Source organism: Populus nigra, chromosome 2, assembly GCF_951802175.1.
Source record: "Populus nigra chromosome 2, ddPopNigr1.1, whole genome shotgun sequence".
In the NCBI taxonomy this organism is placed as follows: domain Eukaryota; kingdom Viridiplantae; phylum Streptophyta; class Magnoliopsida; order Malpighiales; family Salicaceae; genus Populus; species Populus nigra.
The window spans coordinates 38,844,726-38,863,582 of record NC_084853.1 but is presented as its reverse complement, the minus strand read 5'-3'; the positions used below and the strand labels follow the sequence as shown (position 1 = coordinate 38,863,582).

The window sequence follows — 18,857 nt, the reverse complement described above, 5'->3', positions numbered from 1 at the left end:
AAGATAAGATGATAAATCCACTGTTCTTGTGGGTGTGTGTGTGTGTGTGTGTGTGTGTGTGTGTGTGTGGAGTAAATGTGTGTAAGAAGTGATTTCACCACAGCTTTATTTTTTTTAATAATAATATAATATTAGGACAAGTGCAGCCCCTGTTCTGTAAATGTGTGTAAGAAGTGATTTCACCAGAGCTTTATTTTTTTTAATAATAATATAATATTAGGACAAGTGCAGCCCCTGTTCTGTCATCGACAAGGAAGGCAAAAGACATAATATACATTAAATAATGAAAGTGAACCCACTCTGAGCATCCTATTGAATTATTGACTAGTTTCATGGAGGACAATGGGATGCCAGTGCAACTAGGGGGAGGAGGAACAACTAAACAGCCAAAAACAAAGAATCAAACAGAATGCGCCACTGAATAGCAATACAATTTTCAGAAATCTAAAGGAAAAGGTAGAACAAGACATAAAGAGAAAAACAAGGGGATGCCTTTGTTTTTGTAGTAGTGGAAAGTTTAAATTAACATATTTGGATCACATCTTAGAAAATCTCCATTCTTTGTGGAACTGGGGTCTTGATGACCTGCAATATTTGCACCACTTCTGCCATGGAAGGCCTACTAGAAGGTATTTGAGAGGTGCACACAAGGGCCAATTTGAGCACTGGCATTACCTCATCCTCAGGATAATCCCCCATGCTTGGATCTACACAATCCAATGCATTACCTTGTTCAAGCAAAACCCTCACATGATCATTTTGGATCACCACGTTGTCTTCACCGTATTCCACCGGCCTTCTTCCAGTTACTAGCTCAAGAATCAAGACTCCAAAACCATATATATCACACTTCTCATTGATCCTCAAGCTCTGGCATGCTAGTTCTGGTGCCACATATCCCAATGCACTTTGAAATCTACTACTCATAACATGCCTATCCAGCTTTGTCAAGAGCCTTGCAAGTCCAAAATCCGAAATCTTTGGGTTGAAATTTTCGTCAAGAAGGATGTTGCTTGGTTTTATGTTATAATGAATGATGGGTGGACGGAAAGAGTGATGCAAGTGTGCTAGTCCCTTTGCTGTTCCAAGCACAATCTTCAATCTGTTAGCCCATGAAAGAGGTGGAGTAGACGTTAGCCTTTCATGGAGTTTGGATTGTAAGCTGCCATTAGGTGCGTATTCTGATACCAATAGCTGCAACTGAGGAGTCCAGTAATACCCTTTTAATGACAAGAGATTTGGGTGCCTTGCCTTTCCTAACACTCGAACTTCTCGATCAAAATCTTCTGGATATTGGATAATGTTTGATGTAATGAGCTTTTTAACTGCTACCATCCTTGCTTCTGAACCCAGTGAGACCTTGTAAACAGTTCCAAATACTCCTTGACCTATCTCAGCAGCTTTATTAAGGAGTGATTCTGGATTATTGATCCAATCAGGCGATGATTTCGAATCGAACAGGACCAGCTTGCCTGTGACTAGATTTCCAGACTTGGAAGAGCTCGAGCACATGCTTTCCAAGGCATGGTCCACAAATGCAAGCCTCTTACGGACAGATACATTTAGCAGGCTTATGAGTATCACTCCAAACATAATGAATATAGCTGCTGAAATTGCAATGATAGCCGAAACACTGAGGAACATATGGTGATGGAACCTTGCCGGGCGAGAGGATGCACTTCTTGGTTTCTGACCATCCCCTTGATTTCCGTAGGCATTTGGATCAAGGACAAGAGGCTTGGGAACATTCATCTTACATGGTCCCTTCAACAAGGGTGAGCAAATTCCCAAATTCCCCTGCAACGCACTTTGATCCAAACTTGGAAATATGCCCCCAACAGGAAGCCTGCCTATGAGCTTGTTATAGGATATATTTACAGCCAGGAGATTCTCCAGTTTTCCAAGCTCTTGTGGTACCTCTCCAGTCAGCTCATTGAATTCCAATTTCAGAATCTTGAGCTTGTCTAGCCTTGAAATGGACTTGGGAATGGAACCGCTCAAGTTATTCTGGGACAAGCTCCTACATAGAAAATAAAAGGAATTCACATTTGGTATGTAAACAAGCATTGAATAATCCATTAGTTGGAGCTTTGGGGGAATTGATACAAGACTTACAGCAAATACAGTGATGAACAATTTCCAATCTCTTCAGGGACTTGGCCCACCAATGAATTTCCATCCAGTTGAAGGATGTTCAAACTTCCAGACTCGCATATATCTGCAGGAATTGGGCCAGCTAAAGCATTGCTTCGAAGATCCAAAACTGTCAAGTTCTGAAAGTAGCCAAGCTCAGGTGGCATTCTTGATTCCAGGTTGTTCCAGGACAAATTCAAGTATCTCAAATCAGATGAGAGACCCATTTCTGCAGGAATATGTCCTGTGAGATTGTTCCTTGAAAGGTCCAGTGTGTGAAGAGATGTAAAGAAAGTACTTGAACCTGATGGAATTGAACCTATCAATCCATTGTATGAAAAATCTACTTCCTCTAGCCCTAGATCAAACAAGCCTTCAGGTATGCTACCATTAAAGCTGTTACCTCTCAACTGAATCACTGATAACATCGTGCAGGAAACGATTGAGGCGGGGATGTTGCCAAGGAGCTTGTTATTGGACAAACTCAAGTAGCGCAGTGATTTCAAGTCACCAATGGATGATGGGATGCTACCAGTTAGAGCATTGCTTGACAAGTCCAGGTATTCCAGGTTGCTCAGGCTACCAATCCACCGAGGGAACTCACCTGTCAACATATTCTTGGATAAACTGAAATAGTTTATTGAACTCAGCCTCTGAAGAGACTCCGGCAGTGCTCCGCTAAAAAGATTGCTGCTTAAATCCAATCTATTCAAGTGCGGGCACAGTCCAATATCTACAGGTAGTGGCCCGGAAAAGCGATTTCCCTGTAATTGGAGCTCTTTCAAGTTGTGAATGGCTGATACCCCTTGTGGCACGGACCCGGAAAATTCGTTGTGTGAAAGATCCAGTTTTCGAAGCCGCTCCAGTGACCAAATCCCAGTAACAAAATCTGGGTCACCGGAGAAATAGTTGTTGGACAGATTGATAGTGTTCAAAGAAGAGCAGCTCAATAGTGAACTAGGAATTGGCCCTTGAAGCAAATTTCCTGCTAAAGAAAGATAACGAAGGGAAAAGGAGTTTCGAAAAAGATCATCAGGGAGTGGTCCTGAGAATGAATTCTCAGAAAGATCAAGAAACTTAATGGAGCTCATATTGTCAAGAAAAGATGGAATGAGGCCTGAAAGACTGTTGTGACTGAGGTTAAGACTTTCAAGACTTGAAATGAGACCAAACTCAAGACTAAAGTCACCGCTAAAATTGTTATGGGACAATGATAATGTCTTCACATGCTGCAACTTTTGGAGCCCTTTACCCAGTCTTCCTGACAATCCCAACCCATCAAGTGAGACTTGAGAAACCCTGCCGCTCACGGGATTGCACTCTATGAACTTCCATGAACACGGGGAGTCATCATCTTCGTTCCATGAGCTGAGATAGGAAGATGGATCACTAAGGTCTGACTTGAAAACAATCAGCCCTAAGACATCATCATTGATCTGTATCGGCACACTATCACTTCCGGTGCAACCTCTAAGCGAAGCAACTGAAGAAACCAGGAAATACAACAACAAATGGGAAAACCCCATCTCTAATAGTAGTTATTAACAACCCTAAACTCCCTCTACCTGGTTCCTGGTTATGGAGATACCAAGAAATCAGACATAAGCTATTGAGATACTCTACTGAAAAAGGAAATCTAGTATGAGTGACTGTTAGTGTTTGCATGTACTAGCTAGAAAGAAAAGGATGTTACATTAACTGTGTGTTCACGAGAAAGTTAGTGTGATAGAGAGCATTTTTTTTCCCCTTCCAAAATGGAGTCTACCTAGTGGTCCTTGACGCCTTGTACAAATCAAGAAGAGGAGGAGGAGGAGGAGGTGAGAGACTAAAACATTAAACAAACTGTGAAGTAAAAATACCTCTTGAGCTTAAAGAAAGGGGAATGTTAGAGGTTATTTCCTTTCATGGTAATAATTTTGCTCAAGGTTAGACCGCAGAGACCGAGACATTGGGTCCAGCATTTTGCATGGGTCTCCTCATCTCGAGTCTTGACAGATTCCCAACGCATACCGAGTCGTTTCTTTTGTCTTCAAGCTGCATTAACATGTCTCTGTTGCGACCAAACTTTTCGTTCCTTAAAGCACCTTCTTGCTTCTTTCTTGTTTGCCTTCCTTCTTCACTTTTTGTTTGAAATTTCAATAATTTAACAGCTCATGACACTGCTGTTACGAGTTCAACTCAACTTTTAGTTTCCATATAATAATGATAACCCAAGCTGCTTCTTCAATTTTGCTGCTGGAAATGCGTACTTTGCCTCAAACTTTACACCATTTAAGGTTTGTGGCTCTTTTGCAATATTTGTGAAAGATAGCATGTAGAAGATCATGTATTATCAAGTGACAGCGACTCCTGTTTTAATTAGCTCCAAATGTCAATTAATCATAACTCAACTGATACTGATAAATTAGATTTTTTTAGAAGAACCTCAAGCTCAATTTCAAACCTCTCAAACTGTAATCCAACAAAAAAGAAGAATAAAAAAAAAACTAGATAGTTAATTACCCTCAAAACACACTAGGTATTATCATGTTGATGTTAGAATATTTGAGCGGATTTTCTACTTAATTAACCATTTGTTTGTGTAGTATTTTTCCACAGGTAGAATTAGATTTTTTAAAAAAAAAATTAAAATAAATATGTTTTCATAAAGAAAAAAAATTAAACCATGTAGAGATTGATACGAGATATAACATAGTTAACTTGGTAAGTTTAAAAACAACTAAAAAAATAATTTGATTAAAAAAAAAATTAAGATGATATTTAAAAAAAATATTGAGATAACAACATATTAAGATCAATCTATATTAACATGTAAAATTCTCCATCAAGATCATGAGATTGTGATTACCTCATAGACAGCATATCAAAAAACATATTGAAGTTCAATTCTCAATCAATCCAATATTAAATAATGAAATTAAAAAAAACCAATTAAAACAAAGACAAGAATAAACTTGAGTTAATCTTGGTTAACATGTCTGACATTAATTATAAGATCGGGATAATTCAATAGAAAGTAAATTAAAATAAATTATGAAACTTAATTCTCAATCAATCCAACATTGAATGATGAAATTATATATATATATATATATATATATATATATATAAATCTCGAGTCAGCTCAGTTTAATCATCAAACTCTTAACTTAAGTCATGAGACTGTGATAACCTTATATATATAAAGCAAACCGAAATAAATTATGAAGTTTAATTCTCAATAAATTAAATGATGAAAGATGAAATTAAAAAAAAAACTCAATTACAAAAAGAAACCCAGAAAAACCTGAGTCACTCGAGTTAATCTGTAAAACTTATGATCAAGATCATGAGATTAGATAATCTCATAGAAAATAAGAGAAAATAAATTATGAAGTTCAATCTCCAATAAATCTAATATTAAATAAAATAAATCAAAATAAATTATAAATAATAATTATCCCTCCTCAATTATTCCTTATAAATTCCATTTCATAATAAGATATTCCTATTGACTAATGATATATTAGTGAGATACAACAACTTTTTTTTTGTATTTTTTTTTTAGTCCTTTAAAGGCTGGCCAAGTTGCCTGTGGATACTTGCAGATCTCTCCATCCACAAGTAGTTAGGCAGCATGCTCCTTTTGCGCCGCACAATCTTACATGTGTGTTGGGGATTTTGTAAAATAACAGTAGTTAATTTTCAAAGTGAGTTTTTTAGAAATATATTAAAGTAATGTTTTTTTATTTAAAAAAAATTAATATAAAATTATTAAAAATATTAATTTCAAACAAAATAAATAAAAATATTTTTAAAATACATTTTTTTTTAACTCCTAAAGATAGGTATAATGAGACCAAAATATAGCAAGGAATATTCTGCCTTATCTCTAATAAATCTCATCATGTTATCTCACTAATATATCAGTTTGAGAGTAGATGTAAGTAGAAAGAAAAGCATAAAAAAAAATATAAAAACCCTGAAATTTGGAATTAATCGAGATAAGAGTAAACTGATCTGGACATCCATGTTAATAAAAAAAATACCTTAAAGTTCATCTTCTCTCTCTCCTTTTTTATTGTAATTATATATTTTTAGATTATTTTGATATTTCAAGAATTAACTTTTTAAAAATAAATATGATAAAATTAGTTAGTTGAAAATTGAGTGCCCCACTGGTCCCTTCCAAAACAAAACAAGATGGGGAAGGAGATTCACAAGATCCAAACAATGTTCACGGGATTCCATAGCTATTTTTTCCAGCTCCACAGGCTATTTCTTTGTCAAGATGGGCCCACACTCCCATCCTGTCATTCAAATTAAGACTTCCCATTTCTTCCTTTCATTGTCCCCTTCTGATTGCGGGGTCGCCCTTTCTTTCCCAAGTTTACTCTTAACGCAAAATAAACATATACCACATGATGATTACTCGCAATGTAAAATAAATTTTCAAGTCTTATTAATATGTTTTTTTTTTAAAACAACATGATATAATTTAGTTGATTTAATAAATTTACAAACAATTTAGATTACTAAAAAAAATATAGTTTAACTTAAAATAAAAAATAAAATGATATATTTTTTAAAATATTTACGAAGGTGTTTGTTTACGCGGTAGCTTTAGCTTTTAAAGCAAACCGCACAAGCAACATGTTTGATAATGTTAAAACTCAATTTATTGTTTGTGTGGAACTCATATAATTTATACTGAAACTACTGGTTTGCTGAAAGCAGTTGAGAGTTGCTTATTTCCCTGCCGCGTATGTACAGAGTGAATTAATTCACTCTATACTATTCATGTAAACAGTGTCTCCACTGTTCATTGGACCGAGTCTGACCTGGTAAAAAAATTATTTTTTTAAATTGTGTTTTACTCGAAAAACTAGTGTTTAATATTATTCAATAACACTACATAAATTAGAAGGAGATTGCATGATGACGTATAGTTTGCGAAATTTGATCACAACTCTAATTTTGTTTCTGATGATATTTTACTTGATTTTGTTGCACGCTCAAAAAATCATGGAAATCACAGTCCTTATCGGATGAATTTCATACGTGATGAAATTATAGATAAATTAATGGAACAGTAAAAAATATTTGATATAAAGTATTATCTATTTAATGATGTAATAGTGGTAGTTAAATTTACAATATTTAAATTAAAAACCATCAATATTAATATATATATTTTTTAGTTATTTTATAACCTCAATTTGAAAAGCATGTTTAATCAAACATATTAAACTATTTTTTATTCAACCTCAATTTCATCAACAGTTTATGAGGAAAAAAAATACTAAATATATAAATATTAAATCAACCTCAATCAAAAATACTTTTTATAAAATAACTTTTTTCAAATTACAACCATAAAAGCTACCATAATACCAAACACTTACACCAACTTGAATTAACTCGTGTCAACGTGTCAAATCTACTATCCAGATCATAAGATTCTGATAACTCTATAAAAAAATAATAAAAATTATTAAATACAATTCTCAATTAAATTAATATTTAAATCAATAATAAATCACAACAAAAAAACTTTAGGACAAAGGAAAAAAAACTGTTGAGGACGAAACTAAATGGATAAAAAGTTTGATGAACAAACTAAAGAAGCAAAAAAGACCGAGGGAACGAGGTAGGAACTTTACATAACAAACAATGCTTATATAAATAATGAAATGTGAGAGAAAGAATCAGCATAGTGAATTTTCATCTTCTTTCAATTAATATTTTAACTAGATATGTTGCCGCTGTTTGCCGAGGGCCAAACAAATTTTATATATATAAAAAATGATGGGTTAAAAAAAATCCATTCCGACAGTTCTCGACTTCTCGTGACATTAGAGACCATGGTCAAGAAAAATCACAAACAGCAGAAACGGTGAGTCTTTAATGGGACTAGGGTTCAAAAGATTTTTTTCTTGGACTAAGAAAGAATTAAAAATCAATAGATATTGAAAGATTACGAGCATTTAATTGGTTAGATTTTAAATTTAATTTTTAAAGGTTTTGAGTTTAAATTCTCTTAATATTACTAAAAACTTATATAATTATTAATTTTAAAGTTCTTGAAATTAATTAAATTACATGTACATATTAATAAAAATAAAAGATAAAATAGATGGTCTGTGGCAGATTTTACGAGGGTGAGAAATGAGCGTTTCTTTTTCTCCGGAACTTTGGTGGTTGGCTTTGTAGAAGCTTTGTGGAATCCAAGTTGAGTAATCCGCTGGTGATGGTTTCTAGTAAAAGAGGAATGGAGTTTTTGTTAAGGAAATGGAAGATTCGTCGGCGATGCAAAAGGACTGGACCTCTGAGATATACAGAGGCTTCAAATGATTTTGAACTCTCGTCAAATAAATGGGAAGGAAAAACAAAGATAGATGGGTTTTACCTCCGAGAGAATGTCAGGTCCGCATTGCGAATTGCTTGATGTTGCAAATCATGGTGTCCTGTTTGATCTCTACTTAAAACCCAGTAAATAGGTCTGTCGGGTTTGTCTCGAAATCACAAAACTCACTCAAAATAGAAGCTGGCCTTGCTGGGGTTACAAGCGCAAGGGGAGACGGTGCAAAACTTGAAAGAAAAATGGAGTTGACGAAGACGTCTTTCATTTCATGTAATGATCAAAATGTTACTGTACATGCTCTCTAAGCAAAGTTCTAACGAGGAGTGTCTTATTCTATCCTCATCTTTGATTTCAATCAGACCTAATGAATACAACACAAAATGGTGGATACAAGATTGAGCAGCAAGCTAGTGAAGAAGATGCTTTGACACACATTCACAAGTAGGAATCGAGATACCCATATTTATGTCTTTTGTTATACTGTAGCAAGCTCGCATAAGTCCGGTCCCAGATTCCGATAGACAAAGATTCATCATCTGGGCTGAGAGCTACTCCTGAAATCTCACCAAAGAAATCAATCTCTTGCCGCTTTCTGTAGTCATCTCGTGTGCTATAAACATGCACAAAATCTGCAGGTTCAGCTACGAACATGAATTGGCCATCTGATGAGAAACGAATTGAACGAACCGCACCCAAGTTTCCCTTGAGTATCACAGTAGGCGATGACAACTTTCTTATATCCCACACCCGGCAAGTCTTATCCTGATTCCCTGTGGCAAAAACACGTCCATCTGGGTGCCATGCTGATGCAAAAGAATAATCGGAATGTCCTTCTACAGTTGATACAGTCTGCCAAAATATTGACATGATTATGATTTAAGAATGCAAACAATATTCAGTGTCTCAACTGAATAACCAAGAATTACAAAAAAAGAGAGTTTAAAAAAACATGCTTTAAGAACACGAACTTCACTTAAAAAATAATAACAAAAAAATGTAGTGCATCATCAGACAGAAGGCAAGGATGATTACTTCTGGCATTCCAGAAATTATGAGCATGGAAGACGACAAATAGAAAACAAGGTTACACTTAACTAAATAATTTTCCAACTGGACTAATACAGAAGAAGAAGAAAAAGCATAGTTGATGGGGGCAGGTGGGGTATTGAATGTTTTCCAGTTAGTTTTTTATACACTTACCTGTCTTGAAAGCAACATAATTCCTCTCTGGGAAAAATAGAGATACCAATTTCATTGACTTAAAAAAAACTTAAGATGGAAAACTTGTTGTACCTTCCCACTCTGTGAATCCACCAGCAATCCATCCAAGTTATCTCCGACAACTGTCATTAGCCTACGGTCTGGACTCATTGATGTGTGCTGCAATAAAAACAAGTTTAGTCATCAAATTGGAAGCTGGGAAAGTCATAGCAGCTATAGATTTCCACAACAGATGATGACTAGAGATTGAAGAGTCAAGGACCTTGAAGACGCTTCAAAAACCTGCCTTGTGCAGGTGATTAACACCCAGTCTGGAACACTCCAAATTGGACAAAACAAGTTGAATTTGGATTTGTTGATCCCAATTCATGAGTTGGAAACCAAAATTAGTAGGAGAAATGAATTGAAATTACAACTCAAATGGATCGGTAGAGCCGAGACCGAGACTTATTTTGGTAAGATTTGTCAATTCCTATTTTATCATGCTAGCTTTAACTCAATTATGCTTTTGTTCTTCCAAATAGTTTTGAATAGAAAATCCATTTGCAATCAATTCTATCAATTCATTTATAAACTGCTCCGAATAGACTTCTAACACATTTTGATTGTTTAATTTCTTTTTTCCTTCTACAATTATTGTAGTGGCATCTTCCATCTATTTTATGCATATGAAAAGAAATTGATGGAGAAAACTCAATTCCCAGTTAGCAGTTCCCCTATATGTGTTGTTCCTTTTTAACAGTGAGTATTCATGCAGCAGTCATACAGAAAGTTGGGACAGAAACAAAAAAAATCAACCACAAAATGCATATTGGTGTTTCTTGTAAGTGATGAGGATGGCTTACATTCACCGGCCAAGGGAAACGGAAGTGATTCAAAAGCTGAAACGTCTCCAAGTCATATTCTCTAAGACCACAATCATTGTTGGATGCCATGAATTTGATTCCACCCCTGCAAGAACAGTTCCCATAACAATCTGTAATAGTTAAAAACAATTTATGATACTGAGCAAAAATAAAATAATCTTACTACCTCATGCCATCATATATCTCAATAGCATTCGTGATGGCATTATCATCGTATGTCGTGCGGGTACAAAAGCTAACTCCTTGCTTATCCAAACGCTGCAGCAGATAAATTAACAGGTTAGAAAAAGACTTCCAGAAAAGATGCATGAGCAGCCTATTGGTCTTTCCATAATTTTGATTGTATCTTATTTTATTTTTCCTATTTGCAGGAGCAGAAGATGTTTAAAACCCAGGAAAAGTAGAGCTAAAATCACATTTCGTTAGCTTTCCAAAACCTTGGCTCATAAAATACAATGTTAACAATTTCAGCAGTTCATCAAATGAACGAACTGTGAAATGAAAATCTAAAAGATATGTGGCAGAAAGAAGTAAATATCCATGCCTGTTGCAAACATGCAGCATGTACCAGGCCCTGCTTGAGATATTGAACATGTGATAAACAAGAGAGGTACACAATTATCCACATGAACATGGCCCTGGCCTACTACTGACATCTAACTTCATCAGTCTCAATTCATTCTTTTCTTTTCTTTCATGAAAAAGAAGACTTCATTGAAGAAGGAAAAAAACATTTTTTACATACCAGGTGAATGGTTAAAACTCAATTTCAATTAACTAATAAACATTTACCATGAAACTTGTCCATGAATTTATTTGTCTTATTACATCTGACAGGACTTGTATCCTGACCGATACAGCATGTAGGTCGCTTGTGGCAGCTAACATCAGAGGCTCCAAATCCAAGGACTACGGAAACCCGTGGAGGAGTGCAAAGCATGCTTCTTCTTCTTTTTATCCTAAACTGTGCATATTTCCATTTCAGGATCCAATATCATTGTCCAATTTCATATTCGAAACATAGGTTTCAAATGTTCCTCCTAAATGCTACGCGGCAACATTGAGGACATGATCTTTTAATTCTTATGTCTAAACTCTGAAGTATGAAATGAAATGAAGGGCAAAGACAAAGTTGACACAAAGCAAATGTGTTTAAAAGCATTTATTGAACCCTCCAAACACTCAGCATTCGCCAAAGGAAAAATAAAAAGAATGCTTGCAACAAGCTTTCTATTTCCTTTTCCCCAATAGCTTATCTTCTAATTCACATCCATCCTCACTTCATGTTTCACATCAGCACAGCTCAATCCTGCAGCTTTGCAAGATGCAAATGTAGAAACTGAGTCAAGTCGCCACAACACAGAACCTGTAATTAATATTTAACCATATAGATCTAACTTACTGATGTTTTGCCTAATTCTCTTCATATGGAAAAACTAAAAAATCTCATATAGATCTTCCCACCAATTGCATCCAAATTGATGTGCATATTCCAATAATTGCCTTCCATATTTCTCTTTCTCAACTTAATAATTCTTATCCTTCTATTGCCTCTTTGTTCACTACACTACTTGATCTCAGGCTACAGTAATACCTTTGCAACCTCAAATTAACTCTTGTATGACAGGTTATGCAAATAAAAGCCTTTGTTTAACTGGCTCCCTGAAAATTCTACCAGCCAGATTCTTCACTTTGATGCCGTATTATGTTATTAGCCTCTAAACTTGATCTTTCCAATTCCTATTCAGCTCAGAAGCTCTAAACCTTTTATCAATGATAACAATAACCTCTGATAACTGCCTCCACATATAAAATCAACGCTGACCACATGCATGTTCTCAGTCATGCAGCATTAGAAATGGAAACCGTTCGGCAGTACAAGATGGAGGACAACAGAAAGTCACTCATGATGCAATCATCATTAGGACAACGTCATCAGAACAGTCTTTATACAAAGTAGAACTGCAATTTATCAATTTCATCAACTTCTTAATGCTGCTAAATAGCAGGCAAAGGAGCAGAACAACACCTTGTTCACTCAAGTAACATTTCAAAATACTTCACAAACACTCAAGTGTATTAAAATGGTAATATCATAAGCACATTAGCTCAACTCAGAGTGAAAAGGTAAAAAGAAAAAGAAAATGCTTTATATATAAAGCATAAAAGACCTATCATCAAGCTCATTCTGAATGGTTAAAATTAGAAATTCCACTGCAGAATTGAAAATAGGATAATGGCATTTCCTACTGTTAAATTCTAGTAAGAGCACAGCCACCCTCAAAATGCATGCAAAGAATCTTCTAAATGATAGTACAATTTATTTATTTGAAGCACGGTGTCTTGTATGGTAATCCAACACATGAGGTCAAGAACAGGGCTCAAAATAAAATAAGACTACAAAAAACCTTACCACTTTATATAAGCTAACAAATGAAGAAAGAGATGCTGAGATATCAACTCACTTTGCAAGTAAGCTCTCCTTGGAAGCCTCCAGCAACAAGAAAATTATCTTTGACTGCTATAGTGCTAATTTGAGTTTGGGTGAAACCTTCTAACAAACTTCCAGCATGTTTCTGTATTGCAAACAATTATGAGTTGGGGGGGGGGGGGACCAGAATGGTAAATATGAACTTGGCTGATAAGGATCTTTTCTTGAGAAACACGAGAGAGATAGATAGATAGATAGAGAGAGAGAGAGAGAGAGAGAGAGAGATTAATCATACTTGACAAACAGATTTGTTATTAACTGTGAAAGTCAACATGGAAACAATCATAATACCTCAGACGGTGCTACATGTCCTGCAAAATTGATGACCTCGGACAAATTGCCAGATATGGATGACCAGTGCATGACTGAATAATTCGACACCAGATATACATCATGTTTCGAAGTGGCCCAAACCAAGTTCCTGAGCTGCACAACCAAAGCACAACAAAAGGCTCTGAAGTGTCCAGTGGGCAATATAACTAGCAAAGGTAGATGAAGTCAGCTAACATGCAATATGGCTTTAAAGGGAACTTGCTACTATGTGCAGTTCAAAGAGAAAAAACAACACATAGTTGCCACTTATAAATACAGAAACAAATTGTTCTAAGAATAACACACTAACATTTAAGGATAGAAGTCCTAAACTAAATAGATAGCTAGCAACATTTAATCAGAGCAAGTTTCTTTTCTCTTCCCTATTTCAGAAGGATGTCAAGACAGCTCAAACACAAACACAAACACAAACGACGAGGTTTTTACATAGACAAGTACATAGAAGAATCTGCTATTCACATACAGAAGTTGCAAAATCCACAAACCTGAAAATGAAGTATAGTGGGCTTAACCGATCTAGTATTATGGAAGAATTCATAGTAGCAGCCTCCCTTCTCCATTTGTTTGCACTCCTATAACAACCAAGTACAATAATCACAAAGAATTATGAAACCCAGAAAGCAAGTTAATAACAAACAATTAGGTACTAAAGTACCTTATCGACAGCTTCGCCGGATAACGGAATGTTCTCATAATTCTTGTACTGCTCAAGCCTGGTCAATCTGTACTTTTCCCTGGTTATATTCAATCTTTCCCAGGGAATACCCTGTATGTCTTGCCCATTCCTGGCCTGCCCAGAAGATGTATCCGTAGCCTTGGTAAGCTGCTCATTTTTTACCAAGAATTCCAGATTAATTAATTTTGTAAATTCTACCTGAAATAAAATACTCATTCATAAAAAAAATATATACCAAAACTACCAAAAAATAAGTTGAGAAGAATACCAAGTCGTATTCATTGGCTTCAACATCTTCCACACCGGCGGCGGCTCCTCCATCCATTTCATCGACGAAATCGACCATTTCTGCCTCTTCCGCCATGTAATTCATATCTCCCAACCGCTGGAAGTAGGACATGTGCTATTTATGCATATATGTAACGTCTGCTACAAATAAAAAAGAAAATCAACTCCAACGTCAATAAAAATCATTTGCCCTGGTAATTATATAATATGATATATTTTATCCATATTCATGAAACGTTGAGATAGAAGAAGACCAAACTCACACAAACAATTGCAGGTTGCAACAGAACATCCAATCCAAGTTAATTATTAAGAAATAACTAATAAATTAGACAATTTCAAGGGTCTGTTTAGCATCCATGATAGATTAGCCGAAGAGTATTAGCCTCAGAAATATGGATTAAAACCCCACCATAAAAAATCATAGAAAAGAAAAAAGAAGCAAACAACTGTTGCTAGATTACACGAGAAGAATTAAAAAGGAGGGATTCTCTTACGCACACAGTAAGTAACAATTCAGAGAGAGCAAATTGTCGAGAGGAGACGAAATTCTCTGCAAGGGAAATTGATAAATTATTATATATGGTGGGGGCACATTCTCTACTTTAATTTAATAATGTGCTGGTGGTTCATGGAATGATGGGATCTGAGAGAAATAAGAAGATTGGGTTATCGAAATTAATTATATTATTTGTCGGCAAAACCATCTTCTCTTATAATCGATTGCTTGTGGGCACGCACCGCCCCTTTTGCATGTTTATCTGCTCTTTAATTGTTTTCTTTTTTATTATTATTTTTATAATTAAAGTGATGTGTTATTTTATTGATCTTAAAATTAATTTATAAAAATATTTTTTTTAATAAAGGTGTTCGGACTAACTTGTGTATACCTCAACTAATCTCACATGTTCTAAAATTAATAACGATATAAATCTCAAATAATTATTATATTAATAATTATAAGACTTGAAAACTTGAGATCACAATGAAAATAAACTTTTTAATTTTAAGTTTTTACCATTAAATTACGTACAAGATAGTTAATATTTTGAATAAATATGAAAGATGTATTTTTAAGATTTTTAAAATTTAGCTTAAATTTTGACATGCAGAAGAGGGAAAGAAAGAAGGATAGTGTTGAGCCTTCTCGTTCAACTATTATTTTTTAAAATATTATTTTAATATATTTATAAATAAAAAATATTTTAAAATATAATATCTATCATCCTAAAAAATAGTCACGGAGAACAGCCCGGCTAGCAACCTTGTCTTCTTCAACCTTGCTATGGTTTGGACTTAATTCAATTCGCTCGTCGTCATCTTTTGTCCGTTTTTCCCGACCTAAAAAGCCATAGCTTCTGGCATATATTTGACTTGGAAATTGGGTTTTTGGACTGTGGTGTTAAAGAAACGCCTGTGAAGAAGAAGAAGAAGAAGAAGAAGAAGAAGAAGCTGAGTTAAAAAGGTTGAGGTGAACAAAAATTCGATATCTGCAATTTAAACCGCCATTATTGTCACGATTCCAAATAGGTATGTCTCCGTTACTGTATCAACTCACCTCCGATTTTTATATAAAACAAATATGGCTTTTTTTCTTTTTTGTATTTTTTTTTTCATTTTTGTTTTTTTTCACAAATTTTTTCTTTAATATTTACTTAATTTTAAATTTGTCTTGATAAATTATTTCCATTATTTTTTATGAATTCTTTTAAAGCCAAACAACTTTTTTTACCGGTCATCCAAGTTATCTCGAGACTCGTTAAGTCGATTGAGTTACATTAAAATAACTCTTATATGATTTAATTGTAAACTTAAATTAAACAATAAATCAAATTAGTTAATTTTAAAATTAATTCACTAGATCATGTTAATAACAGTATCAAATGATTCACTTCAACTTAATATAGTTTTATGTTGAATTATTTTTAATTAATAAATTATATCAGTTAATCCCTTAGATAACATAATAACAATATTAAATAATTTATTTTAATTTAATATTTTTTTATTATGATTTTTTTTAATCAAGTCGCACCAAAACATAATATTACGCTAGTTAGACCTTGGAACTAAAGGATTATAAATATGTGTGTGTGTGTATAAAATAAATGTACGTGTATTGTTTTTTAAAATGTGCATTTATTATAAATAGTAAGAATTGATTATCACAGGATGAATTGAAAAGATTTAATGATAGAAAATAAAAGAGGAATCAACATCTAAATGCGTGAATCAAAAGCAAAATGTTTTATTTTTTTTACTGTAGATTAATGGCTGATAGTTCCTAGTATCTCACATTTTTCCTCTTTTTTCCTACTGTGTTTTCATTTTATTTATTCTTATCTAATATATACACTTCGTATATTCCTCCCTTTTTGCTATTATTTTGCCTTTTTAAAAAAAAATTAACCATAAAAGCATGTGAAATACTACTAGTTTTAAAACCCGTGTTGTGTCGCATCGCAGGTAGAATCTCAAATTAAATTTTAACACGGTAAAAAAACGTGTTAATATTACAAATAAATTTTATTGTATAATGAATTTTTAAAAATAAAAAATACAAAAAAGTTATTTACAGTTAATGAAATAAATTAAAAGGAATATATAAATTGATAAATTATAAAAAAAGTTGTTAATGTTAATTAAAACATATAAGAGTGATCTACTTGTATTGTGCTACAAGTAGAATTTTAAATTAATTTCAAACATAAAATAAACAAAAAAATAATTACATTGTAGATATGTTTTCATATATCATTTTTTTTCTAATTGAGAAATGAAAAAAAATATGAATATTTTATATAATAAATTAAAAAAATATACGAGCTAGCAAATAAAAAAAGTTGTAAATACTAATTAAATATTAAAGCAGTAAGTTAATCTTAATAATAAAAATAAAATATAAATGCACTTGCAAACGAATTACACAGATTATCTTTTTTTTATTTAAATGTTTTTAATTTTTTATTATTTAAGAATTATAAAAAATCATTATTTTAAAAAATAATTTTTAAAAAATTCATTATTTTTAAAAAATATAAGAGCTAGCAAATAATTTTTTATAAAAAATCAAATTAATCTCTTCAAAGTATAACACTACTAAAAAAAAGAAAAAAGAAAAAAGAAAAAAGAACAATCATTATTTTAAAAAATAAAATAAATTTAATTTATTTAAGAAATAGAAGAGGGGGCATAAGTTGCTATTTAAATGGAAAGAATTAACAGCAAGGAAAAAAATAATAAAAAAGAAAACAAAAAAAAGAGGACAATCACTAAAGACGTGTCGTACATTATTATTTTTTTAAAAAAGAAAAAGAAAAAGTGGGCGACACGTGGACAACCTGAATTTTCCCTTCATGGTGGGCAACGAGCTTCAATCACACCGGGGACGATGAGGCAATGGAATCATTGCATATGGTCGTGTAGGCCACCTTCCTTACAGTTTAAAATTGTATATCTAATTTATGTCACCCATGGCTCGATGCATCATATAATAAAAAAATTAAATAAATAAAAATACACAAACCCATCATAATCATACATTCGGAGGCATGCTTTGCCTTCTAGAGAAAGGGCTTCATCTCGAGAATTTCCAAAGTTATTATCATCATCATCGACCCACCACATCTTCAAGGTTCTAACACCACAACATGCCCATCTATAATAAGTTATTTAAAAATATAATAATAATTGTTTTTAAAAGTATTTTTTATTTTTAAAAAAATAAATCAAAAAAATATTTAAAGAAAAGAAAATAATAATAAAAATTAATCTTTTTTTAAAATGATTTTGAAATGCAAAAACAGGCTACTGTAATAAAACCCTAGCCCGCACTGTCCCACTTAGCCACGTGTACACTTATCTTATGATGATCGCATTCCTGATGTCATTATTACATCAACATGTACATCGTGTAACGGCAAAAAGCATTTCTCGTGGCCTACCATCTACTTCTCACCTCACCTCACCTGTGCTTGTCGATCGGGTGAAGTGGAGTTTTCAAAAATGTTTTTTTTTTTAAAAAAATTAGAAATAAATTAACATAATATTTTTTATAATTTATTTTTAATATTAATATATTAAAATTATTCAAAAGCATATTAAAATCATCAATTTATTTTTTATTCGAGCAAAAAATAATTTAAAAAATATACGGTAACGTAAAAGCAAAATACTCACGTAAAGAAAAGTGCGTTGCTTGTTATAGAGGAAAGTTCTCTTCTTCTTTTTTGAACCAGCCCCACTCTTTAGCATCTCCAGTAACTTGAGATGTTGATCGAGTATGTGATTTGTGCGAGAGGAATAATTGATAATCTTGTCAAGCTCATCATATCTGCATCAAAGAAGGAAAATAACACTTCAATGAGGTCCACAAAATTAAAAAAAAAAACCACCTTTTTTGTGATTTGTGTGAGAGGAATAATAGATCATCTAATTTCTTTTGGATTTAATTTGTTTTTATTTTCTGAGCAAATGTTTGATTGAACTACATATCCATTATTGAGC

At 33.3% G+C, this 18,857-nt stretch overlaps 2 protein-coding genes across 7 annotated transcripts; both read right to left on the bottom strand.

Annotated features, from left to right (window-relative positions):
- Positions 1-253: 253 nt before the first annotated feature.
- On the bottom strand, positions 254-3,991 carry LOC133682357 (probably inactive leucine-rich repeat receptor-like protein kinase At3g28040). Of its 2 annotated transcripts, XM_062105670.1 has the most exons (3): positions 2,537-3,991; positions 2,116-2,437; positions 254-2,020 (listed from the first exon to the last, which is right to left on the bottom strand). In XM_062105670.1, the coding sequence occupies exons 1-3, from the start codon at positions 3,657-3,659 to the stop codon at positions 544-546; spliced, it is 2,922 nt and encodes a 973-aa protein (XP_061961654.1). In that variant the 5' UTR covers positions 3,660-3,991; the 3' UTR covers positions 254-543. The 2 variants fall into 2 exon arrangements, with proteins under 2 accessions (XP_061961654.1, XP_061961653.1); XM_062105669.1 differs by having other exon boundaries at positions 2,116-3,990.
- Positions 3,992-8,704: 4,713 nt separating this feature from the next.
- On the bottom strand, positions 8,705-15,076 carry LOC133681541 (uncharacterized WD repeat-containing protein C2A9.03-like). 5 transcript variants are annotated; one of them, XM_062104608.1, is made up of 10 exons: positions 14,849-15,076; positions 14,332-14,489; positions 14,043-14,261; positions 13,873-13,959; positions 13,346-13,480; positions 13,029-13,139; positions 10,730-10,821; positions 10,543-10,648; positions 9,770-9,856; positions 8,705-9,325 (listed from the first exon to the last, which is right to left on the bottom strand). In XM_062104608.1, the coding sequence occupies exons 2-10, from the start codon at positions 14,461-14,463 to the stop codon at positions 8,912-8,914; spliced, it is 1,383 nt and encodes a 460-aa protein (XP_061960592.1). In that variant the 5' UTR covers positions 14,464-14,489; positions 14,849-15,076; the 3' UTR covers positions 8,705-8,911. The 5 variants fall into 5 exon arrangements, with proteins under 5 accessions (XP_061960592.1, XP_061960591.1, XP_061960590.1 ...); XM_062104607.1 differs by having other exon boundaries at positions 14,332-14,492; positions 14,853-15,076; XM_062104606.1 differs by having other exon boundaries at positions 14,853-15,076.
- Between the last annotated feature and the right edge of the window lie 3,781 nt (positions 15,077-18,857).

Excerpts from the sequence above, each read along its gene's own strand:
- LOC133681541 (XM_062104608.1), bottom strand. The coding sequence starts at position 14,463 with ATGTCCTACTTCCAGCGGTTGGGAGATATGAATTACATGGCGGAAGAG. Across the intron at positions 9,857-10,542 it reads GTTTCCCTTGGCCGGTGAAT|CACACATCAATGAGTCCAGA; the intron begins GTAAGCCATCCT and ends TTTTTATTGCAG. Across the intron at positions 9,326-9,769 it reads TGGATTCACAGAGTGGGAAG|ACTGTATCAACTGTAGAAGG; the intron begins GTACAACAAGTT and ends ATATTTTGGCAG.
- LOC133682357 (XM_062105669.1), bottom strand. The coding sequence starts at position 3,659 with ATGGGGTTTTCCCATTTGTTGTTGTATTTCCTGGTTTCTTCAGTTGCT. Across the intron at positions 2,021-2,115 it reads TGTTCATCACTGTATTTGCT|GAGCTTGTCCCAGAATAACT; the intron begins GTAAGTCTTGTA and ends TTTTCTATGTAG.